Raw genomic sequence first — 27251 nt, 5'->3', positions numbered from 1 at the left:
GTCTACTATATACAAGGGAATTTTTGCCGGGCTTCCTTTTGAGTGCGCAAAAAAAAAAAAGGTCTCCCCACCTATAGTATAGAGGCCAAAATCGTAAAGATCTAGTAAGATCTGACTAAATCTAGGAAAAAATTAAAAGTCTGGGAAAATTTGGAAAATCTGGCAAAAGATCTGGTTAGTTTGAGTGTCTGGCGAAACGAGAAAAATCTGGCAACCTGGCAACGCTGGCTCGACGAAGAAGAACTGTCAAAATTATTTACTCATACATTCATGGAAATCGCTCGCCCATGCATTTTTCGATTTAATCGATTTAATGATTTTGCACGGTGCACAGGCGTGTTCGTTTCTAACCAGTCTTCGACTGACTTTTGTTGTGAACAGGTGTGTTAGACCTCATCGGAAAGGTCCTCTCTCTCGCGGCCAATCGATTTTGGGAGTAGTGAAAAATCGAACAAAAATTGCTTTTAGTGATAAAAATCTGCCGATTCCCTCTGCATACGTTATTCGATCGATCATTTCGATTGATTACTTTGTTTTAATTGTGTCATTGGCTGAAGGGCTCACTTTGTTGGAGAAAGAAAAAAATAATTAAATTTGATACCTAAAATCGCATGGTGTGGTGCGATAGGTAATTTTTTTCTTGATTTTTTTTGCGAACCTTTTTGTTTCGAGTGTGTTTCGCTCGTTTCGCTAGTGTGAGAAATATAAGCAGAGTGGCATACCGGGAAGGAATTCAGAAATAATGGCGGAGAACGAAGATTTAAGTAACAGCAGCAGTAGTAGTAGTAGTAGAGAGGATATGCATTTTTTTGAAGGAGTCGAGAAGCTATTGGAGATCTGGTTTGAATCGAATTCAACCAACAAAAATGCTGATTTGAGAAAAATTCCTAGGTAAGTAAAAATTTGTGCGTGATGCTTTGTTCCTCTTTCGGAAAGAAACGCCTTGCAGAAAGGTGATTTGTAGGAACTGCTCTATTGTACCGTCTGACAGCTGCAATAAAACTGCATGCTCGGGATACTTGTGAAAACATGTACGGTGAGCTGTGTATCTTGCTAGTCAATTATCGTGTTTTTATCAGAATTCATACAATTGAAATTTAGAAAAAAATTTAATGCTATATTTTACTATATAGTGACTATAGGCGAGATGGACTTTTAGTCAACCGTCTGTCAACAGACAACATAAAAAAATGGTGCTTAGGTCAGCCAATCATTATTTTGCACTTGTTTTTCTAGACCTGCTAAGATCATAGTTTATGCAACTTGCAGCAAAAAATTCGTTTAACGATTGAGTTCCGAACGCATCCAGTAATTAAAATTATCAAATATGCAATTAATGCTGTTTTCCAACAGAGACGGGTTTGATTTCGGTACTCGTGCTACACGTGAGCGTAGAAGAGATCTGAATAATTGCAAAGCTATCGATTGAATTCCTAGTCTCCGACAAAAGAAGAATTAGCTGGTGACGGGGATTTTTTTACTGAAGCGTTTAGTCAAGTCGTTTTGTGACTGGTACTGCTGATGTGATAAAAATAATCGAATACGAGACAGTGAGTAAATTTTGTGCCGGGAGTGACAACAAGAGTCCCACTGTTCTGTTGCTATAGAACAGAACGATTTGTTACATAATGACATATGAGTTGTTCTGTTGGTGCACCAAAGTCTCCTCTTTCATGATTTGTCGACAAAGGTATTTTTTGTTTGTTTAAAAATCACATTTGGCCGTGGCTTCACGAAAACCAAGCCGTCGCCGAATTTACCTTGAAAATACCGGCTTGGTCATGAAATTCAGGAATTGCGAACTCTTTGGAGAATGAGAGTTTGTCCCCGTAGAGAAAGACACACACACAGAGAGAGAGAAAAATGCCGAGAGAGTATTAAGCACGGATCGATCTCATAAGCGAAATGAATGCCGCATGTATGCAAAACTGCTGCTTGGATTCGCAGCTGTTCCGGGTCTGAATGTATTGAGAAATCCTATCAGCGTGTTCACCAGGAGAAAACGGTGATGTTCTTGACATTTCTAGAGGAGTTTTTTTTCTGGCGAATAAATTATTCACAAATTCAGTAGAATTTGATGAAGATTTCTTACGGTTATGGATAAAAAGATAATAATTCTCGGTTAATTTTTCAAAAGGGCGTATAAGCAAGTGACAGTTTCTCTTTGTTTACTTTCTCTTCTGTTAATTACCAAGCGGTTTGCACGTTTATCACTCAACTCTTTGCATGAAATGATACCCGAAACTTTCAACCAGAATAGTGATATCAAAGAAAATCTTTTTAATCACATCACAATAATCGAAAGAGAGAGTGATTAAAGAGAAACTGTCACTTGCTTATACGCCCTAATGAAAAATCAACCGAGAATTGTGTTTTGCCGTCAATGTTTGATAAGCAAAGTCTTGGCATTACATTCCTTTTGTGTCATGTAGCCTTTCTGTTTCAACAGACTTCGCAGCCGTTTCTTAGCGTACAGAATCATTGCATAGCTAGTAGAAATGCACGATTTTTTTTAACTTTCGGGTACTACTACCCTAAACCCGACCCGAACCGGTTTTTTTCGTGTTCGGGTTGGGTACGGGTAAAGATTTTTTCTTCCTTTCTAACCCATTAATGCTCATGGGGAAATATATTTTCCTTCAATAAAAATCGTTATCGATTCTTCAATTATTATTAAATCGATGTGTTTTTTACTGGATGTTAAAAAAATTCATTTGCAAGGCGACAAATGTGTTTCTGAACGCATAGAAAACACTGTCAATCTTCATTGCACTAAAAAAGTTTGAGCAAAACGACGCATAGAAAAAAGAACAGATATTAAATTTCTTATGTGCAACGTCCACTTGTGCTTAACAAGTACAAGAAATCGTTTCGTAGAATACCATAACTAACTATTTATTTTACTATTTTGATAATTAAAGCAATTAAAAAAATAATTAATCCATCTCTTCGTTTATTTATTTCTGAGAATCATAGGGAAATATTTCCCAAGAAATTATAGGAAACTTATGCACCCTGCTATGTTTTTCTGGTGATATTCTCTTACTTTACACCCACAATAGCTAAAATATTGTGTGACATGTTCCGTCCTGAACATCTTATGGTCGTGAAAGGGTTAATATAGAAAGATTATGTAATCACTGTGAAATTCGACTTTAGAACCGAGGCAATCGAGTACGCAAAATGTGCACTAATTTTTCTCGGGGATAGCTAAACCGATTTTCACAAACTTAGGTTCAAATGAATGGTCATTTAGTCCTGAACCGAACTTCTAAATTTCATTTGGATCTTACTTCCGGTTCCGGAATTATAGAGTAAAGTGTGTAAAAAATTTGATACCATCACTTGAGGTGCGACACAAAATACGTAAAAAAATTCTAAACTGACCTCAAAACTACTCCATTTGATAGTCATTTTCAGTACACGGTCAAACAAACTGATTTCGGCTATCCTGATTACCCGTTTCTGATTCTGGAGGCACAGGAAATAGTGGTCATATTTTCTCAAATGAATCTAACTCATTTTTGTCAGCGATGGTTTGACCGATTTTCACAAACATAAGCTCAATGAAAGTGGTTTTGTACGGAATTCATGAATTTCATCCGGATCCGAGTTCCATTTCCAGAATTATAGGGTAAAGTGTGTTAAAAATTTCAGATCATCACTTAAAGGGGCAAAACAGAAAACGTGAAAAAAATCTAAATCGGCCTCAAAACTACTCCAAATCGGTAGTCATCAGTAGACGGCCAACGAAACCGATTCCGGTTATTCTCTCAAGAATCAAAGAAAATTATTTTGAAGAATACCTCTGTATTATATAGTATAGTATGAATGATATGAGAAAGGCACCATTACACCACTAGGTGGATTAGAACAGGTTTATATTGGGTACAGGTCGGGTTCGAATTTGGAAGAAAAATTAATCTTGGGTACGGGTCGGGTTCGGGTTTAAAAAAATGCTTATTCGACCATCTCTAATATCTAGTACTACGATCCTACTGACACTATGAATCTTCCAAGTCAGGGCGAACATATGGCAATTGGCGTTCGACAAAATCAATCATCACATAACGATCTCTAAGTTAAGGAGACTGGGATGTAACGGATCGATTTTGAACTGGCATCGATCATATCTAACTGGTCAAGAAATAATAGTGAAAAAAGGAGACTGTACAACATCACCATTTTCTGTTACCTCTGTAGTTCCTCGAGGAAGTCACCTTGGACCGTTTAAATTTTTATTGTATCTCCATCAAGTGTATGAAATTATCGTTCGCCGATGACTTTAAAATATTTTATATACTCGAATCTGCAGCTGACTCAGAGTTCCTACAAGAACAGTTGAATAATTTAACTAATTAGTGTAACATCAACAAAATTGTTTAAAATGCCAATAAATGCTCCGTCATCTCTTTTAGTCGCAAAAAGTATGTATTCAAGTTCGACTATAATCGCCCTTATTCTGAATAACGTCGTATCGTTTTTTCCCTCGTATTTCATTTGTATTCCCCATAACGCTAGCAAAATCAAAGGTAGCTATGATTCGATCCAACCACATTCGATCGAAAAATCAATACGTCGTTATTCAGAATAAGGGCGAATATTTCACAAACTGTTCTCGAGCGCGCATCGTCTAAAGCACATAGAGTTTACTATCTCCAAAGTCTTTGATCTATTAGTATTTATTTTCCGCATTACTAAAAAAATCGCTGATGTGCATTGCTTGTAAGCTCTGTATTGCGCACTACTTCGCTCAATTCTCGAATATACTGCTGCTATCTGGTCATCTTAATACCAAAACGATATCCAACACATTGAATCGATTCAACGCAAATTTGTCCGATTCACTCTCCTACGTCTTCCATTGAGATATCCTTTGATCTTACCGTTTTATCATGACCGCTGTCAACTGATTGGTCTCGATTTATTAAAGTTTGGATTTATTAATTGTCCGTCGCGATGTTTGTAAGGTTAGTTTTGTGGCTGATCTACTTTAGTCGCGAATCAATTGCTCCGAGCTATTGCAATTGTTACAATTAGACATTCGACGTCGTAACCTTCGATCCTATTTTTTTCCTATGTTAGAACTAATTATGAATATAACGAGCCCATTGCTAGCATGTGCCGCATATTTAATAAATTTTTCTATTCTTTCGACTTTCTTTTATCACGTAATGTTATCAAGATATCGTTCTCCATGTTATTGTCTCACTAGATTTAGTTACTATAGAAGCACTAGAATTAAGGAAATGTATCATTTGGATGATTGTAATCTGTTGATGCAAAATATGAGGAGGTTTTATGCCTGCTGGAGCGCAAGTTTGACAGAAACTAACTCCAGTGGGCCTTTCCCTGCTCCAAATAAAGAGGAAAAGAAAGACATTCAGAGAAAAATCCAACAACAAGAGAAGGCGCTGTCTCAGAAAACAAAAGCTAATCTGAAAGCGATAAATAATTGAAACTGAAATTAAAAAGAGTAAATCACATCATTCTTCTTACCGAGAAGAAAGAGCTTGCCGAGCAAAAAGATGTTGAGGCAAAAAAATTGTCTTCACTGAAATCTGTTTAATTTCTTTCAAAATCACAATGGTAAGCATTTTTATTTTTACTGTAACATTTTCCGTCCATCAGAGAGTATTAATTAACTTTGACTTTTGTGATAAAGACCTACATTCACTTCACTTAGTTTTCACCGTGAAGTGATACCGATAATAAGGTAAAAATCACTTCACTTGGTTTTCACCGTGTAGTGATGCCCGTAATAATTTCTCGGGTATGGCTTAATCAAGACTGAACCGCTCGTTTATTTTTCAGAAAATGACCAATGATCCAGCTCAAACTGATAGTTTCGGTTATTTTTTTATAGTTTTGCTTTCCAGAATATTGTCGAATATGCGACGTAAGCACTGCAGTCCGCACTTGTGAACGACAAGAATCTATAAGAATGAATTTGTGTCAAAACTCAGCCCAAACTCGTGCCTGAAACAGAGCTGTCATATAAGAATATGCACGCTTAAATTTTATTACTGAATCTCGACAAAAAAAGCCAAGATTTACACAGCCGAGTGCTCGGTAATCGTCTCGGCAAAATGTATAATTACCAAGAATCTTTGCCATCCTAAATTTGTTATCTGTCGATTACTGCCGAACTTTTCAGCAGACATTTTGCTGTAAGCTCGACTAAAGCGATTGAATCATGAATTGCCGAGTCGTCATTTAAAAGCGGAGTGATAGACGCCTCTTGCCATTTTAATAGTCTAATTAAAAGAATTATACGTTTATGTTCTAGGAACGAAAAGTGTTTCGCCATAAGCATTGTGAACCTAATAAAATAACCTAATAGTAGCCTTCAAGCTCCGAGAAATTTTATCGGAGAGAAAAAAAGGTGTTTTGTCGATTACGTTAATTATACAATCATCTCCGGAACCGGAAATGACAGCCAGTAAATTTTCCAACTTGATCAATAAATCAATCGTAGATTTCAATTGAGTCTAAGCTTGTTGAAATTGGTTCAGCCTTCTCCGAGAAAATTTAGCGAAGAAAAAAAAATTCTTTCACTGAAAAAAGTAAACTAAACGACATTCTTATGTTTTTCTTTGCGATAACTTTATGATTTTCACATTTCGACTCGACATTCGCTAGTCACTAGACGGGTATCTTTCCGTTCCTTCACTAAGAGCCGTTTACTGCCGTTTTCCGCACGGATGTCTTATGTATTACGAGACACAATGATACTTTTGCGTATCATATATGTCATGCTCCAGACCCGTTGTCTGTAATTTGAATATTCAAAGGTCAGTTTTTGTTACAGTTCTCTATGCCATCCTATTAATGGTGAAATTAGCAATTCCATCCATTCTATAATAATAGGCATCTTGAAAAGGGGGTTGATACAGAGCCTGCTATACAGCACATAATGGCTTCGTTTCTTTTATTTTACTCTGTATCTAGATTGTTAGTTTATCTTACTCCCTCTGTTCAATGTTGGAGTAGAAAATTCATTCATCGAAAATTAAAATGGAACCAGCGAATTTGGAAGTTAAATTTATTGTTATGATTGAAAGGCATTTTTTGTAAAAAAATTATTTTCTGTGTTCATTTCAGAGCGATGTGGGATGCCTTGTTGAAAACGGTCCGATGCGAAATTATCAGCTTCACCAGAAATGAACAGATTGATGCGTATGTGCTAAGGTAAGTAAATATGTTCAATAGTATATTGGTTCGCTTAAATTAAAGTTTAAATGCAAAAAGTGATAATTACATTTTTGACAGAAGTAACAGGTTAAACAGGGAACACAGGTTATCCAATTATTGAAATAATTATATTTGCTTCATTTTTACGTGTAGTCTCCCACTAATTGTTTGATCTGTTAAAGCAGCGTAACGGAATACAGTGCAGTGAAATTGTTTCATTAATGAAAATCACGAAAGTAATTTTTTCAGTCACTGAGTTTTTTTTAGAAAATCTCGAACTGACTTTTTCACAAGTGATAGTGAAATGAACTTTTTCTGATCATGATTTTCACACCACTGCTTGGGAGTAGCTAATGATGTGTTGTCACTGTGCATACACACTCACTCAAAACATTTCATTAAATAGTAAATAACGACTCCGACTACGACCAGAAGCTGTGCTACTAAAGAAGTAAAGGAATGTTAATACGATACTCGTTGTTTCTAGAGCCCGTGGTCCCACTGCATCTCTACGAGTATCACGGGAGAAATATCGTGTGCGATATCAGCAGAAAGTGCGGTGCACGCAATGAATTTCCGAAAATCGTAAAACTACACAGACAGTCGGCTGTCTAGAGAACCACCACATCGTTACACAGTGGTTTGAATCGACAAAAACGTGAACTTAATTCTCTAGCTGCTAAACCGTTGATCCAATATACATAGTTCCTTTGGAGAACTCATTCACAAAAATATACCTCGTGATTTGATCACAATAAAAAATGTGCATAGCCCGTTAAAAGTTCATTTCAACAACTTTTTTCCTTTAAGAGATAGAGAAACGATGTCTTCTACAAAGTTTTAGAGCTTCTAACGAGAAAAAACTTTGCCGAAGAAGCTAAAGGTCTAACGCATATAGTTTCTGATATATGAACCACTTAAAATCAATTTTTTGTGCATAACTTTTTTCGCAATTATTTTCAGTGTCTACTATGTTTAAGACAAAAACGTAAAATTACACATTTTTGTTGAAGACTGTGCATGGTTTGGACTTTTCCCTGAAAGGTTATTTAACATTTAAGTTTTTATATACACTAACTTTAACTACTAATAGGAAGCAGGGTCGCAGACAAAAATGCACATACATATACTTTTTGGAAAGCTTAAATCAAGTAATATAAAGTTACGAAATGCGTAGCGTGGCCTTTTTAAATTGTGACAACAAAATATAGAGTGCTTTTTTGACCATTTTCTTAGGAAAAACGCACATTAATAAAATTGTTTATCTTCATATCACGCATATTTCCAATTTAGTTTTACATCGAGGATGGTTTTGAATCGAATTTTTTATTCAACTGATGTCTATTTCATAGTACTATTTATTTAGAAATTGTGTGAATTTCATTATTTTTTTCAGTGTATGGCTTAGTTCATAAGAACGTATTTCGTAGAATGACATGATTTTACAAAAAGGATTCAGACTTTCAAGCAGGCTACACTTACACATTTCAACACATAAAAATTAAACTCAGAACACATAAAAATTAAACTAGAAGAATTTAAACTATGTTTTTGGACGTACTGGTTATAGTGTAAGATATCAAATTATATTCAATCATTACACCATTGCACCAAAGCTACACTAACGACCGATTCCAATTTTTGAACATTTCCTACAAAGCTCTTTTTAATAAACCAAAAATAGTCGTTTTAGTAAATGTTTTTGCTAAGAAAATGGTCAAAAAAGCACTCTATATTTCGTTGTCTTATTTACACAATTTAAAAAGGCCACGTTACTCACTTCGTATCTTTGTATTACTTGATTCAAGCTTTCCAAAAAGTATATGTATATGCCTTTTAGTCTGCGTCCCTGCTTCCTATTAGTAGTGAAAGTTAGTGTATACGAAAGTTCAAATGTTAAATACCTTTTTAAGGAAAAGACTAAACCGTGCACTGTCTTCAACAAAAATGTGTAATTTTACGGTTTAAGTAATTGTCTTGAACATAGTAGACACTGAAAATAATTGCGAAAAAAGTTATGTACAAAAAATTGATTTTAAATGGTTTCAAACGAAAATGCTTCATATATCCGAAACTATATGTGTTAGACCTATAGCTTCTTCGACAAAGTTTTTTCTCGTTAGAAGTTCTAAAACTTCGTAGTAGACATCATTATTCCATCTCTTTAGGGAAAAAAGTTGTTGAAATGAACCTTTATCGTAGTAACTTTCGCACATTTTTTATTGTGATCAAATCACGAGGTATGTTTTTGTGAATGAGTTCTCAAGAGGAACTATGTATATCGGATCAACGGTTTAGCAGCTAGAGAATTAAGTTCACGTTTTTGTCGATTCAAACCACTGTGCGTTGGTTAGTTAATGTTTCCACTTGTTTCAACTATAAATATATTTATTTATTGTAAAGACAAAAGTGGTATTAATTATTCATAATCTATCGACCGATTGAATATAGAGCGAGCAGTGAGACAGATTAATCTACATTATGTTTCTTGAGGAATTAAGAATAACTATTCTTAAAGAGTGGATGTTTAGTGGAAAAGAACAACCAAATTTGAAACATTGAAAAAATCTGATAACTGAAGTTAGGAAATAAGAAACTCCGGTAGTTGTGGCGTTTCACGGTATGGAAACAGGAACTCAGTGAATCTATTGTTGGATGTTTTTTTTTGCCACCGGATTCCATACGGCATCTAGGCTGGCCCTGTCCGGAAAAAGATAATAAAGACAAGTGCGGTAAAGCTTCATTTCAATCGAATATTATTTGATGAAAATGAAATTTATGTCCGTTGACTGTCGGCATATACCTTCTCATTCATTTTACTTTTGTTGCCGAAGCTCCCAGAAGTCATCGTCAATTGAATCATCGTACCTAGTCACTTGAAGTTTTGTTTGCTAAGTTTGTAGTACCAAGTAGTCTACCTGTTCCATTGTCTTCCTTGTCTTCACTGTGGGTAGTGAGCAAGTGCGAATGAAAAGGCATAAACATCAACTCGATAACACCAAAACTCTCTCCAACCATTATGATAAATAGAGGATGGCGGTTCTCATTTGAGTTTTCAATTATCACCAGCAAGTTAAAATCGATAATTTCGATTGTTTGAAGTGTATTGAGATGTGTTTCGAAATTTAAAAAAATGAAAACTGAAACAGGGAACAATTAATTTATGTTTATTTTGTTATTGAACCTCACTTGAAGGCCGCTCTCTCGTTCAATTGTAAAAGATATTTTGTTACATCAAGAGATGAATTAAGCTTCGGTAGAAAGAGAAACGAATGAAGACGGGATGATGACCATTCGGTGCGACTGCGAAGGGTGTTTTATCCTATTGAAAACATCGTCTTTTGCGTCTTTAACGTAAGTTTTGTAACTTAATTTTCCACATATAAATTCTACAAATTTTTGTGAATATAGCTAACAACCCAGATTAATCGTTATAGCTCAATGAAACAAAGACAAATCAAAATATTTCTTGAATCAATTATTTTAAGAATGAAAATATTGCAATTTTGTAGTTCGACAGTTAAAGCACGTCGCACTATAAAGTTTTCCAAACAGTATATACAAAAATGTAAGGTATGCTCCCGAACTTTTTCAGTCGTCCATCACCACCGTCATGTCGCGATTCGCCGGTACTTTTTCACTGTTTGACCAGTTGCACCGACCTCCTCTTCAGCTTCCTTTGGAGCTTATTGTTGCTCAGGGTCGACGGCCGTCCGGAACCAGGCTTGCTTTCGATGCTTTGATTGTTGTCTAATAGTGCCAAGATGTTGTAGAGTCCGGAACGAATGTATCCGGTGTTCACGCGAACTCTTCTGAACGGAGTTACTTCACTGTTTATGCCGTTACCGCCGTTACGGCTAGAGCTCGACTGATAGAGCTGTCAAATTTTGTCTGCTGACTCATGGGTTACTATGATTGGTGCAGCATGGGTAGTTTCAATAGTGCGGGTGAAGGCAATCGGCAAATTTTGTTCATTTTTGTTTTAATTTTAAAATCAGTCCTGTCGAATTTTTCTGAATGCTATGGTCTGCCGGTGTACTGCCATATGTTACATATTATAAGCAGATTTCGATGCAATTTTCTATTGCTACGCCTCTTTCATTGCTTGATTACGAGGATGAATGATACGAATGCTTTTCAACTAATTGCTCTGAATGACTGAAGCAAATCATGTTTTATTTATCAATTCGTGCAATGTAAGTATGGTCGATTGTAGTTTTATAGCAATATACGAATTTTAACCCAAATTTATAAGCTGTTCCCGGTACACCGGATGACGGTGGTATATTCAGTTTTTTTCGATATAAATAAACGCTTACTGGCGTTTAGTTTGTGCTGGTCATAAGCAGATCATGTAACTAGGCGCGGACACGAAGCTACGGCGACGATTTTTGTTGTGTTCTCTCTCTCACACACACACAGAGAGGTGGATTGTCTCGCTTCCCTGCTGAATTGTTTTCTATGATGTAATAATTTTTCGACCTTTCTATGTTCTGTTTTCTGTGAGGACATCCGCGAGTGACTTGAATTAGTAACATTTTCGTGATTATAGTATCTTGGCTAGAAATATGCGAATTTTTTGCTTCCTGTGTATTAACATATTCTAGATCGTTTATGAGCGGTTTGTATCAATAGTTTTAGAAAGCAAAATATCGTTGACCTCGTGTATTTTTAAAATCAGAACTGATTTTCATTATACGCGATTTTCTTTCTTTGCGACAAAGAAAACAACCTCTAGTTTAAAATGACACACATCGGCTAACGCCATAAATACCGCAAAAATCGCATAAAACGCCAGATTCATAAGATGAGCAAGACAGAATAAGGCACTTTCGTATTCGCGGGAAACTGATAACGATGGTTCAACGAAGATTAAAAGCGAAATTGGAACGTACTTGACTTCTTCCGATAACCTTCTGTAGTGAATAAAAAGTGCACGTGCTTCGGCGCGAATCTGGTTAGCGACCAGCGCGAAGTTTTGTGCTATTATCTTTTCCATTCATGCATCGGCTATACTCGTACTCGTAAAACTTGATAACCGTTGTCACCCTAGGCTGTAGAAGATTTTGACTCAATGGTGCTTATGACGTGGAAAGTGCGACCGATGACCCTAAATTTTAGCACTGCTTCTCTTAGTTCAAGCAGTTATTTTCGTTGACAAATATTAAATCCAATTGTCATAGGATTGGCGAAATGCAGCTATGCTGTGGTTAATTAGTTTACGAAGATCGTAAAAATAGGTGACTGATTCAACCGTGATGATTAATTATCATAAATAGGATATTGGTCAGAACTAACAGGTTCATCCAAGTTCATATACGGTCCAAGGCTGCCGAATTGTCCTAACACGCTTTCACCTCAAAACAACGTAATCAATTATACACATTGCAACACAAATTATGGGTCGGGTTCGGCTGGGAAAAGAATTCCACCGAACAATGTTTTCAAATAGTAATATCAAATTTTACTTGAGTAAGCTTGAAGTAAGAAGGGCGATGTTGAAATAATGAAAATCGCATTCCGAAGAAGCTTATTCAGCAGGAAAGAAACAATGGTCAATGGTGTTATTGTGCATTTTGTGGTACATTTATGAATGGATTTTTGATTTGTTTGTTGAAATTTTTACCTATGCTATGTGGAAAAGTTAGCGTCATAACAATAGGTTGTGTAATCGACACCATTCCTGATAATAGCTTCACATGTTTCGGTGCATACTTTCGACCTGTCGACGTTGCAACATTCCTCGAATTTATAGAGACAGCTGCTTTAAACCGTGCGCTGAATTTTCTTCGGGTTGGGACTTCGGAACCTGCATAAAATTTCAATCGGATTGATATCTGCATATTGTGATGACCAGCCAATTGTGATAATAGATAATACTCACACATATTTTCATCTTAACCAGTTGAGCCTGGGCCTGACTCAGTGGAAGAGTAAGACTTCTCTTGAATAGATCGACTACACTGAGGTTTTTTTTCATGCCAAATGTCTTAGTAACTTCGGAAATCTGCGTAAAAAAGACTTCAGTGGATTGTTTTGTCCCGTTGTTTGACAATTGCTCGAGTTGATGTCCGTTCGTTGTAGTCGTCGATGTTGTTGTATAACTCGAATCCCCTGATCAACATTTTTTTGTATTTCAAAATGCAAGTGCTTATATAATTTATGTTGACGCCGTATCCCTTCGTCGAAAAGGGAGACGAAGATATCTATTAGACTTTTAAAAATTCGAAAATATTACACTGTTGCCAGATGTCTTAGGAATGTTTGTTTTTTTTTTATTTTTGATCAGAAACTCAAGCAAAACTACACTTAGAAATGTGGTCAGGTTTTAAACACTTACAGTTCAGTCTATTTTGTGTCAATTATTAATATTATTTCATCATTTGATAGGAAATATTTCTACGTTTCGATTTGAATGTATCAACCCACGTATTTTCATTTATATATGATTGAAATTTTGATTAGTAGCGAGCAGTGTCCTATTTTGTCTGCTAAAAATCTCCGGCATACCGGATTTCCCTGCCATAGACAACGGTTTTGAAGGAGTAAGCGATGAAAAAGCGAAGCTGTTGGAAGTATGCGAATCTATAAATAGAAGCGAAATTAAAGCTAACGTTTCAGTCCTATTCGTAGCATACTAGAGGTAGGTTGCTGCTAGACAGCAAGACAAAAACGTGCCATAAAACGATTTGAAGCTTTAAGGGCTGAGGCCAGTTGTTAGCGTAAAACCGTGTGGCTCGCTGTGCGTATTACATTTCTCTCCATGCTCTCTCGTAAATGTGTAAAAAGTTTTGATATTTTCGGTTACAAGTTTGACTACATCACATAAAATCCAATAAAGCTACCGCTTGTTTGGCAGCTTTGCTGAGCCGATTTTATTTCTCTCTCATGTTTCGTGACGTTACCAGGATACAAGAGCGGAAAAAAATGGTGCCGCCATAGAAATGGACTTACCATTACAAAAATAACATTCACTTAATTTTTATCGCGATAACATATGTTTTTATGCACTAATCGCATCTAAACTAAATTATTTAGACATTGTCAGGATAGATTTTTAATCCATGCTTTTGAAGGCGAGATATTCAATGAACAAGTTGAAAGACAGTTTTCAGCATAGCATAGCTAAACAATTCTTCCTTCAGAAAAAAGACTTTCCCGACCGCTAAAGTCAAACAATCATTCTGAAATTTTTCACAGAATAATCTAAACTAATCTTCTAAGAGATTGTCAGTTGGGTTTTTTGATATTCGTCACCGTTTCTGAGAAAATCAGATTTGAAGCGTGAAAATAGCCCTTTAAAACACACTGGCCTCAGCCCTTAATTGGTATACTCTGATCTTGTGTCATGCAAGCTCGGAATTCCATGTTATGTCGTTTCCCCATGAGAAATTGACAACTACCCCTGGATAAATTTTGAATGCTTAAGATTAATTTCTAATATATATTAGATGATCTCGATTGATAATGAGAAATAGTTTATCGCTTCAACCGAAATCGCAGAATGGCAGAGAAACTTAACGCTGAAAAAACTGCTTGCATACAAAACTTGAACACAAGCTTGGCGAAGAGAGGCTTAATTATCGAAATCGCAAGTATGTACAAAGATATAATTGCATACATTTGGGATAATGGTGCAATTTCGTCGGTAATTAAACAAATGCAAATCAAGACAAATGATGATCGGTGTTGGTTCGGATTAATTGAACTTTTTGATTGTAGATCAAATTTTGGTTGCCTTGTTCCACATCAATGGCTCGAACAACCCCATGGGGCTGATCCTTGTAGTGTTTTAATCAACTTCGGGGCCTTGAAATTTTTTGCGACTGAAGTTTAAAGTTGACTGACTTAATGTTTCTCTTCGATTTTTGAAAGAAACTAGTATAACATACAGAATGTAACAGTGCTTTGCTCGCGACGACGATTTAAATTTTTGTTGTATCCGAAAATATGCAGTAATTTTTGGCACGACCATAAGACCTCTGGGTTGGCGGTTCAATGCATAGGGCGGTGGTCTTACAAACCAGTTGTCGTATGTTCGAGCCCCGACCTGGAAGGATTCGTAGTATCAGTAGAATCGTAGCACCAGCCATGCACTGGTTCTGTACACTCTGAATCGGCTGCGAAGTCTGTTGAAACAGAAGGTCAAACTCCACTACAGGAATGTAATACCAAGGCTTTTTATAAGACCTCTCATTTGACTCTAAGATTGGGAATATTGGTTTTGAGTCCAGTTTAGAAAAAAAATCACGGTTTTTTGTTTTACCTGTTTAGGTGATGGTGTACAATATTTTACACACTTTACCCTATAACTCCGGAACCGGAAGTCGGATCCAAATGAAATTCAGGAATCCGTATGGGACCATGAGCCCTTCAAGTTTGTGGAAATCGGTCAAACCATCGCTGAGAAAAGTGAGCGAGATCCATTTTGGAATATATGACCACTATTTCCGGAACTGGAGACCGGGAACCAGAATAGCCGAAATCGGTTTGTTTAGTTACCTACTGATAATGGCTATCAATTTATGTAGTTTTGAGACCAGTTTAGAAATTTTTTTGAGTTTTTTGTTTCGCCTGTTTGAGTGACGGTATCAAATTTTTAACACATTTTACCCTATGATTCTGGAACCGGAAGTCAGATCGGATGAAATTTGGGTGTTTTATTTGGGACTATAAGAACTTTTATTTGAATTCAAGATTGTAAAAATCGATCACGCCATTTCTGAGAAAAGTAAGGAAGTAGTTTGAAATAGGATTTTTTCACTAGTCACCCTGTAATTCCGAAACCGGAAGTCGGATCAAAAAAAAAATCAGGAACTTTGTATGGGACGATTATAGCTTTCATTTGAATCTATGTTTGTGAGAATCGGTTCAGCCGTCTCTGAGAAAAGTGCACGTATTTTCATTTTTTGCACAAATCACCCTGTAATTGAATCGGAAGTCGGATTCGAATAAAATTCAGGAACTTTGTGTGGGGTTACAAGACCTTTCATATGAATCTAAGTTTATGAAAATCAGTTCAGCCATCTCCAAAGAAAAGTGAATGCAAAAAAATGTAACATACACACACACACACGCCTCGGTTCAAAAGTCGGTTTTCATAGTGATTGCATAACCTTTCTATATGAGAAAGGCAAAAATGTAATTTGAAAAGTAACAAATTTATTCATAGAGTCACTAGACGTAGCCTTCGTTTCATTTGGACATGTAAACTCAGGTTTTTGTAGAATTGTATCGTTTTCAGAGTCGTTGTAAAACGAAAACTATTAATTGTATAATAATTGTCTAAGAAACAGTTATGGGAAATCAAACGGGCGCTCTTGAAAAATATTCACTTAAAACCCTGTTTTTTCTCACCTAGTGGTGTAATGATGCTTTTCTCATATTATTCGTGATCTTCTATACATTACAGCAGGATTTATCAAAATAATACAAATTACAAAAAAGATTAGGAAACAGTTTAGAAGATTTTTTCAGCAGAATACTACTACATTTATATGTTGCAATTGAATTTTAGTTAGGACCACTATCTCCGCTAATTCCGGAACCGAAACCGGTATGGTGAAATTCGGTTTATTCAATCATTTACTAATACTGCCTTGATAAAAAAAGTTCCCGGAATCACCACCATGTGGCGCTCTCAGTCACCCGAATAGATTTAATTTTTTTAGGTTGTTACATCTGTCTATCTGTCTGATATTCTATTAAATATTTTAGCTTGATACCTGGACATTTGTAAAAGTACATCTGTGGTTGTGCGTGTTCTCGATTTTGTACAATTCTCAAAATGGAATTGAATGTTCAACAACGAGTTAGCATTAAATGCTGCGTTAAACACGGTTTCAATGGTGCGACTACATTGCAAATGTTTCAAGAGTGTTTCGGCAACGATACTCTGAAGAAAACAGTCGTTTATCAGTGGCACGAACGTTTCAGAAGTGACCGTGAATCTGCGAATGATGATGAGAGAAAAAGAAGGCTATGCTCACAGTTTTCATTGACTACAATGGTGTTGTGTATCATGAATTTCTTCCACAAGGCCAGACTGTCAACAAGGAGTATTATTTGGGCGTTATGAGACGTTTGCGTGAAGCAATTGGCCGAAAAAGAGCAGATTTGTAGGCAAACAACTCGTGGATCTCCCATTGTCACACAAAGCCATTGTGCAACCACCGAAATCACCTGATTTGGCTCCCTGCGACTCTTTCCTATTCGGTTGACTCAAGAAAATGCTCCGAGAAAGGCATTTGAGCACTCTAAACGAGTTTGTGGAGAAATCACAGATGGCTCTGATGGCCATACCGAAAACTGAATATAAAAAATGTTTCGAGGATTGGATCAAGTCATCATGGCATCAGTGTGTTGCAGTCGATGGGGAGTACTTTGAAGGGGTCAATATCGATTTTGATTAATAATCTTGTATTTTTATTTTTTTAATACATTCCGGGAACTCTTTGATCAAGGTAGTAGGAACCACAAATTGGAACAGTTTTGAGCTCAATTTAAAATAATTTCTATTTTGTTTTATAGTTCGATAGAACCATGAACTAACGTAATCTACAAATTGGAACAATTTTGAGTCCAACTTAGAAAATATTCTACGATTTTCTATGACGGTCAACTAAACAAAATCTCTACTTATCACATGGTTGTTTATGAAAAATACTCTTGAAATTGACATTTTTACTCTAAGCACCCTTTGTCCGGAACCGGAAGTTGTATCTGATTAAAAACCGGAATATTCTTTTAGCAACTTAAGACCTTTCAATTCTTTCTAAAAGTGTAAATCGGTTGAGCCGTTTTCGAGAAAAATGAGTAACATAATTTTCTTTTTTAACACACATCACCCTGTAATGCCGGAACTGTAATTCTGATCCGGGAACCTTGTATGGGACCATAATAGCTTCCATCGGAATTTAATTGTGTGAAAATCGGTTTAGTAGCCTTTGAGAAGTGTTAGTGATATCTTTGGTGCATATCACCCTGTGATACCGGAATCAGAAGTTAGATCCAGATGCCCTTTGATTTGAATCTGACTTTGTGAAAATCAGTTCAGTCATCGCCGAGAAAATTGAGTGGCAATGTTTGTAACACACATACACATGCATTTGCTCAGTTCGTCGAGCGGAATCGAATGGTATGACTGGGTTGAAGAGTCGGTTTTCATAGTGGTTGCATAGCTTTTGTATACGAGAAAGGCAATAAAAGAATACAATAATACAAAAAAGGTGGATGGGTAATGTCAGAGACACAACCGGATTAGCGTGAATTCGAATAACAATGGCTCGCTGAAACTCAAACTGTATTCTTATATAGCACGATATCAATAGGTCAAAAGTGGGCTACATAAAACATATATAATAATAAAATCAATACCAATATGAAATATAAGAATAGCTCTTTGCGATAACGCATGCGCTATCCAATATAATAAACATTCAAAGTAGTTGTTTTACGAAACACAGGAAATATTATATGAAGAATATTATTCATTGTATCTAGAACCTAGAATCGTGACCTCTACCATTAATAAAATTTCGTTAATATTTTAATTACTGCATTTTTATTGTCATCGCAATCGGTAGTTTCTTATACACAATTTGGTAATTATTTTAATTGTCTGATCGTACTAAGATGATCGCTTGGAGAATCAGTACCTCATACATTAAAATTCTTTTGATACGTTCGATACAACAAGAGATATTCACAATCAAAAACTTATCACTCTCTCAGAGGGTAAATTTTCAGTTTCTGGTGTAACTATAAAAGATGTTAATTTTATTATTGTCTTTTAAAAATAAACAACTTATAGGCCATTTAGAGGTTAACCTATTACCACATAACCGATTTATTTACACTGGAGTCTTTTTTTATGTGAGTTTACGTACCGCATAAAAAAAAACCGCATAACTGAAAGTTCGCATAAAAAAACAGCATAACTCTGAAAATTCGCAAAACAAATCGCATAACTCTGAAACTTCGCAAAAAAAACCGCATAGAAGAAAACCGCATAACTCTGAAAATTCGCATAAAAAAGACCTTAGTGTACTTTATGATTCGTCTTCGACTCGTTAGTACATAACAGTTTATGTTGAACTGTTGTGTAACCCAGCAGTTCAACATAAACATAAACTTTATGTTTACCTAGCGGCTCATGTTGAGCTACTGGGTTACATAATAATTCAACATAAACTATTATGTCGACTGACGAGTCGAAGAGTTTTCGAGTTATTTAAACGTGAAATTCGAAGATGTGGGTGATAAATCAACACACGATTTTTTTTTTCGAATCCATTGTATTGAGAATTTCAAGACTAGTGTCACTCAAATTACTGAAACTCGTGGACCAAACATTTGAATGTTATCAAATTTTGACAGGTGTACTTTGGAGGTTGCTGTTCAGTAAAAATAATACGGCAACGCCATCTATGTATCAGATCCGGGACTAATTGATCCACGTTAGTTGAAATCGGGCAGCCATCTCTGAGAAAATTTACACACTCATAAACTTTTTCCGTTGAGTTGAGTAGAATGGTGTGTAACACTGCCGGTATCCTAGACTATGATTGAAAATTGGGTTTTCCTGTAAATCCAAATATATTTTCTTTAGAGAAAGGCAAACAATTGTTGAATACAGGCAATTTGAGTCTTGCCTAAAAACCACGAACTTTTTTCTCTCAAACCGGGAAATTTCAATCGACTATTGAGTTTTTAACCAGAGACTTCGTTTAACAAATTAGAAATCTATCCAGATTCAATAAGTGTGTGCATTGTTTCGAATTGGATGGGCTATCTTAATTTACTTTCGTAACGACACCTCTACTTATCTCAGCTCCGTAATTCATCACATATACTGAAACCATTAGTTAGAGTGAGAGATCTGCTTCCTCTGTTAGTTGTGTTGGCTCAAAGAGTGATATGAAAATTTTATTACCTGCTGATCCAAATTGACCCGGACTGAATTAAAAAAATATTTTTTTAGATTTTAGTACATTTCTTTATTATTGCCTTCAAAATAGGCGAACCAATACAGACACTCCTTATGTCATCGATCAAGACATGGCGCGTTCCCCGGATTGGATATTTTAGTTTTGAAAATAGGAAAACGGGGCCAAATTCGTTTCGTGTTTGGCCAAAAATTCAGTCACAATCATGTAAAAAATTCAGTTCTTTCGGTACGAGCTAGGCATCGACGCGTTTCATACCAAAAACATTAACAAAAATGCTCTGAATTGATACATAAGAGATGCCAAGATCCTTGACTATCTCTCTAATGCTAAGCCGACGATTTTCAAGCACAATTTCTTTCATTTTTTCGATGTTATCGTCGTTAACAGAGGTGGACGGGCGAGCAGCATGAGGCAAATTTTCTATGATCTCACGACCCTTACTGAATGCTTTATGCCACTCAAATACTTGCGTTCTCAATAGAGTAGACTCGCCAAAACATTTTTAATGATTCAGTAGTCGAAATTCGATTTGAAACACAAAATTGCAAACAAATTCGCTGTTCAATTTTTTTCCATAGTGAAAATAGCCAGACAAATTTGTTGTGTCGTAAATAAGCAGCTGCCAAACACACACTAATTGACATATCCTGCTTTGGCAGGAATGTAAAAAAAAGGTTGTATCAACATAGGAAAAAAATACTGATTGGGTTTACGCGCGCGGAGAGGCTTATGCTTATGGCAGTTAAAATCAAATTGCTGTCTCACTTGAAACGTCGCAGTGGTTTTATTGATTAGACTATTGACAGATTTGCTCGGCGTGCAGAGCGCCAAATTCTTTTAATCCAAATAATTTCGATAATCCTTAGTTTGCACTTACAACGAACTGTTACATCTGATATCATACCACATAATCAGCGCACACATTATTTTGCGCTCTTAGAGTACTTCTTACGCTTCAAGCAACAAATTGTACTCGTACTTTGAATCGTAAGGACTAAAATAGATTCAGTTACCGTATTAAAAACTAAACTTTTTGGGCATTTTTTATGGTCTACTGTGGTCAGAACGCTTTTAAGATAGGTCAAGTACCTCGAAAAAACAAACCGCATTCACCACTCTTCAGCTTGATTCTGGTATGCGTCTTGGTCATTTACGGTGCAAATATTGAACGAAGAACTAACTAACTTGTAACGCTGAAATGTTTGCCAACTTTTGAATCCGCAGGTTTGACGCGTTCAATAAATTGGTGGTCGACAAAGTATTAGAATATTTCCACGTTCGTCTGTCGTACAGCAATCAATGTTCTCGATCATAATCTGTCACCAATTAAAAATAGACTAGTTTGCCAATAATTTCTCCATTTGGCAGAAATCGGTACGATTTGCACATGAAAACGTTGTCACTTTACTCGACATTAATTTTCTGTTTTTTTTCTCTTTCTCTATTTCATGTTTTCTTGCGTCGCAAACTGATTTTGGATTTTGATTGACGTCAACGTGCGACTCATCTGACGACAACCAAAATTTTTAAAACAGCGAGAGCAGCATGTTCGTATCGAAACGTAGATGGATTCTGAAGACGTGCGGCACCACAACTCCACTGCAATGTTTGGAACCATTGTTGCGTCTTGCGGAGGAAATTGCCGGCTACAGCGAGATCGAGGATCTGTTTTATTCGCGCAAGAACTTTAAACGACCGGAAATGCAAGTTTCTCCACACCGTGGTTTCGAGGAGGAAGTGGCCTTCCTCGATTCATTTTTCGAAGATGGACGCGCCTACAGTCTGGGTGCGATCAATCGTGACTGCTGGTATCTCTACACGTTGAGCCGCGGGGGAGGGGGCTCCGCCAATAAGCAATTGATGAACAACATTAAGAACAACAATAACAACTTTAATAATCAGAACAACAATAATAACAACAACAACAATGTTAACAGAACTATTCAAACAACAAATGTCGCGCTGACTCCGTTGGCCAAGTTGAGTCTAATGGAATCTCTGCAATTACCCGATCCAGATCAGACCATCGAGATACTGATGACTGATTTGGACCCAGAGGTAATGGCCGTTTTTACGAAAGATGTTTGTAATACGGCAAAGGAGGCAACCCAGGTAAGTTGAATGAGTTTCAGGAGAAAAAAAATCGAATTCGCCGATCGTTGTTTTGAATTTGGCTTCTTTTGTCCAACAGAAATCTGGTATTCATAAACTGATCCCAGGGATGGTGATCGATGATTATCTCTTTGATCCGTGCGGTTATTCAATGAATGGAGTATCCAAAAGCGTACGTACAAATCAATTTCTTACTTTGAACTTTTATGCTACTGACTAATCGTTGTTACATGTTTTGTATACTTGACATTTTCTATAATCATAATTTTGTTCTTCTTTCTATCGGGGCTTTGGATTCTGCATGTGCATTCTTATACTCATCAGTGCGCAAAAAATTATAAACAGGTAAGCTTTTACATTCTTTCCTTTTAGTACGATCAATTTCAACTTTAGATGTAACACACTATTGTTTACTGTTTACCAAAGTTCTCGGCTAAAGGAAGCCTGGGTGAAGAATTTCTCATTAAAAAAAAAATGTTTTAGAACAAGACAGTAATGGTTCTCAAATGACAACATATGCCACGTGCTTGTGTCTTTCCTAAGAAATAGAACTCCCATTATTTTGTTGGATCTCTACTAATTCTTAAGTTTCATAGGAAAAATTTAAGTAGTGCTAAATTTGGCATTCAGAAATCTCGGGGGAATACGCCCACCGTCTGGGATAAATTATATTATATTTATTATTTGTATATATATATATTATATATATATATATATATATATATATATATATATATATATATATATATATATATATATATATATATATATATATATATATATATATATATATATATATATATATATATATATGTATATATATAATTATATATATATATATATATATATATATATATATATATATATATATATATATATATATATATATATATATATATATATATATATATATATATATATATATATATATATATTTCTTCGGAATTCCATCCAGTTTGCAACCCCCTGCGTCGTTGATTTGAGAAGAGCTGCATTTTTTCTGCCTTTTACATTTGTAATATAAATAAACAAAATGGAAAAAGTTTGCAAATCGCTCAAGTAGCTCTAAATAAGTTGTTAAACATGTTCTGGAATTCGACTAGTAACTGGGCCAAAATGCTATTAGTGTTCAGTCTAGTGCTACGAAAGATTCTTCCTTCAATTTCGTGCTGTTCTTCTTTCCGTAGTTCTTTCACTATCGTTGCCATCGAAAGGTGACGACCTCCGACCAGAAATTTTTTCAGCCCTGTAGGAATACCTATTTCGATGAGTTCATATGCCTATTGTATACGTGAGAGTTGAAGAAATGATAGTGCCTAGAATATTAATGCTATTAAAAATATACTAAAACCTCAATTTACGTGAACCTCATTTACGCGACTTTTTTTACGCGTTTTATTTGAAATAACGCGTTTTTCTATTCATTTACGCCATGATCGCGTGAAAAAGTATTTGCTTGATGAAGAAAATTTTTATTTGTTCGTATAAAAAACAATTCAACATACTTCACTGCATTGAATTTTATGAATATGAATTACGGAATTGTTTGTTTCCATAGAATCTAGTTAAGATCGGGGTAAGTGATGGCCCAGCACACGAGCCAGTTCTCATACAGCCCGTGTTCTGTGCTTTTTCAAAAACACGCACACGAAGTCTGAAGCACACGCTCGTGTGTCGTGTTGCTACTAGATCGAGAGTCGTGTGCTTCGTAGAACCAGCTCGCGATTCAACTGGTGTGCTGGCTCATCTGCTGGCTCATGAGCTAGAATGGGGGAGCTAGCTTGTGAGCTGACTCATGTACTGGCTCATGTGCTGACTTGAGTGTCCGTTCTTTTTTTGTTATTCAATAATATAATATGATTTTTAAGCACACAGTGTCCGCTCTTATCTTGTCTCTTGTCAGTAGAAGGACTACACAAATAGCACACGCTCATGAGTCTGGTTTGAAAAAGCACAGCACACGAGCTTAATGTGCACGCACAGCAGGTATACATCAGTTCGTGTGCTGAGCTCAGACATCACTGATCGAGGGTATCCAAGAATTTTCTGGAAAAAAAAGAAATCAGTATATGAACGCGTGACTGGTGACTTTTGCATTACTGTTGAGTACGGTATGTTCTCGTAGTACTGTATTCAGCAAATTGACATACTGTGGTAATATCTGTGGATGTTCTTGCTCATCCAAAACCTCCTTGTGATACAGCCCGTGTTCTGTGCCTGAGTGTCCAACATATGATGAGTGGTATTCGGAGAAAAGTTCAAGATTTCACCAAAACGAAATCGGATTTTTTCCCTTTTTTTCATTAAAATTTGGGTACAAAACATTGCTATTTCATTAACATGGTCCTGAGATAAATCAGTTTTTTTTTCGTTCAGATATTGAATAATTCAAGCTTTAGTTTACAAAAACGCAGCTCATTAGTTTATAAAATATTCCTTTTTATCAGGGCGAACAAAATTTGTAAAGATGTTAGTTTTAAGAGATAAAGTTTCCACACCGTATCAAGTTTTATTTCATCGACTTTGTTATTTTCCAGGGATGCTACATGACAATTCATATTACACCGGAGCCCGACTTTTCGTACGTCAGCTTCGAAAGCAATGTCGCTTCATCGAGTTATGGTGAATTGATTGCACGTGTCATCGAAACATTCCAACCCGGGAAGTTTATTGTGACTATTTTCGCTAACAAGGTCCGTATTATAGTAGATAGCAGAGTCAAACGCATGAACTAAACAATTACTACATTATTTATTCGTTCTAATTCCAGACATCACCGGCCGCCAACGCATTCCGTGAGCTTGAGCACTTGGCAACGATTGATCAGTGGAAGCGCCGTGATATCCAATTTTCGCGCTTTGCCAGCTACGATCTGACATACGCTCAATACTGTAAATACCCAAGCTGAGGTTTACCGTGCCTAGCCCTTGAAGGGGCTAACTCAGCTTCTCCCTTTTTCCCAACTCCATCCTGGTCCACTACTAAATCCCTTTCCTCCGTTTTCATCACCCGTTCTTCTCCCTTCACCTGTATGTCCGCTCCAGTGGCTCTGTTCCGTGCGTTTTTCAACATTTTTCCAGTGTTGGCATCTCTCAGCTTTGCTATCAATTACTTCTTCGGCCTGGCGGATAATGAATACAACAGCAACAACAACAGCAACAACAACAACAACAACGGTAAAATCAATGATGTAGATAAAATGGACCACAGTGTCGATAAATCTCAAGATCGGTGCTTCGAACTATCGACCACTGAAAAAGATGAAAACTTCATGAAATTCTACAGTCAAATGAGAAAGCTGATCGATTTGCCAACGGTATTGTTCACAATAATTCTAATTCAGTTAATTTCATTTGTACTAGTGCTGAACATTGAGGAGTGCTCGCCGCTAGTTTTATTTTCTTGGTGGCGCAACAAGATATCCTGAAATTGACTACTACGTGGCAAACGACCGGTTAGCAGCAGTCTCGGCTGCTGCCTCCTTCCGTTCTGATGCCTTACCTGATGTTCATACTTATCGCTACTGTTATTATTTTGATAATAATACATTATCGATCATCATGCGTTTTCGTTCCGCTCCCTTGCGGAGCGAAACTTATACAGATGAGTTCCCCCGTCGATGTTGCTACAATGTTTGGTTTATTTGCAGCCAATCGGTTGTTGCCGGCCACCTGATAGTAGCTATCGCGATCATCGCTGCAGTGTCTGTATGTGATATGCATACAAAATCATTACCACTATCGTATGTTTCGTTTACCATAAGCTGCTCTCACGGCGATACGATCCACAGTAAATTTAAAGTTTTAAGGGGAAATTTTATAAACAGCAAAACAAACCAAGCAATTGTTGATAGAAGCAGCCGGTGTAGTGCAGTCTCTCTCGATCAAATAACCTACAATCAACAGCTAGATGTTGTAGTCGTTCAGTGTAACCAGCACCACCGAGAGATGCACCACCGATACATTACCTTTTTTAGCACCTTATACAAAATAATGGCTAATAACAATGGTAATAACAGCTATCTGCTAAATGTCGTAGATTTCAATTTTATCATGAGGATAGTAAACCACAAAATGATTCTAGTTGAAAGTATAATATTCACTTATCTAATATCATTGGATCTGTATTCGTAGCAAAAAAAAAACAAAGAAAATAAAATTACATGAATATTACATAATAACCACCAACATTAAACTAAAAGCATTTTAACAAAAATTATCAAAGAAACCGGTTCAATATGAATCGAAATCAGTTACAGTGTTTACTACTTTTTTTTCCTACATTTTCGATAGAACATTCTTCGCCGTCGCTGATTCCATGACGGTGGATGTGCGAACTAACTGTGTCATATATAATGAAACTTTCTAAAATAATAAATAATCATATTATATTAAACTGAACAAACCAAAAGCAACAAACATACAAATTGAATGAAAATACAAAGCGAGAACGACTAAGGAAGAAAAAAAAACAAAAATTGCTATATGATCACAATGAGGGTCTGAAACCGAACCAATAAGATTGAACATGTAACTGAAGAATCAGAGACCTAGTAAGCAGTTAAATATGTAAAATATTTAATTAACACTGTTGATATTTGTCCAACAAAATAGTGAACAACAAGAAACAAAAGTTAAGCAATTGAACTACTATTTCATGGGCGTTACTAAATAAGCTTCCGCAGTTACTAAGTGATTAAATCGGCTCCTTACAAGGTCTCTGCTATGCGCAAAGCGATATATTTTTCTAATTAATAATAAATCATTTCAAAAAACAAAACCTAGTTGTAAGATTATTGTTACGTGAAACAAGATCGTTTGATTTTGACTGGATTCGCAATAATCGTTATCGGGACTTTTCAGAAGTGTTCAGTTATACTTTTCACAAATAAAGTTAAACAAATGATGTAAACAATAAATTTATCATTCATAGTATAAGTAAGTTTTCCACAATTTAATTTCAGCGAATAAAATAGTTTAATTGGTATGCGGGAGA

General features: G+C 36.1%; 1 protein-coding gene across 1 annotated transcript; it reads left to right on the top strand.

Annotated features, from left to right (window-relative positions):
- The first annotated feature begins 344 nt into the window (after nt 1-344).
- On the top strand, nt 345-27251 carry LOC131429814 (S-adenosylmethionine decarboxylase proenzyme). Its single transcript, XM_058594202.1, has 7 exons — nt 345-891; nt 7105-7191; nt 21680-22256; nt 22336-22428; nt 22581-22601; nt 24794-24949; nt 25027-27251. The coding sequence occupies exons 1-7, from the start codon at nt 743-745 to the stop codon at nt 25162-25164; spliced, it is 1221 nt and encodes a 406-aa protein (XP_058450185.1). The 5' UTR covers nt 345-742; the 3' UTR covers nt 25165-27251.

This window comes from Malaya genurostris, chromosome 2 (genome assembly GCF_030247185.1).
Source record: "Malaya genurostris strain Urasoe2022 chromosome 2, Malgen_1.1, whole genome shotgun sequence".
Classification (NCBI taxonomy): domain Eukaryota; kingdom Metazoa; phylum Arthropoda; class Insecta; order Diptera; family Culicidae; genus Malaya; species Malaya genurostris.
This window is presented reverse-complemented; position numbering and strand designations above follow the sequence as displayed.

Coding starts and splice junctions, on each gene's coding strand:
- LOC131429814 (XM_058594202.1), top strand. CDS start 743: ATGGCGGAGAACGAAGATTTAAGTAACAGCAGCAGTAGTAGTAGTAGT. Junction 22,257..22,335: donor CGGCAAAGGAGGCAACCCAG/GTAAGTTGAATG, acceptor TTTGTCCAACAG/AAATCTGGTATTCATAAACT. Junction 24,950..25,026: donor TGACTATTTTCGCTAACAAG/GTCCGTATTATA, acceptor TTCTAATTCCAG/ACATCACCGGCCGCCAACGC.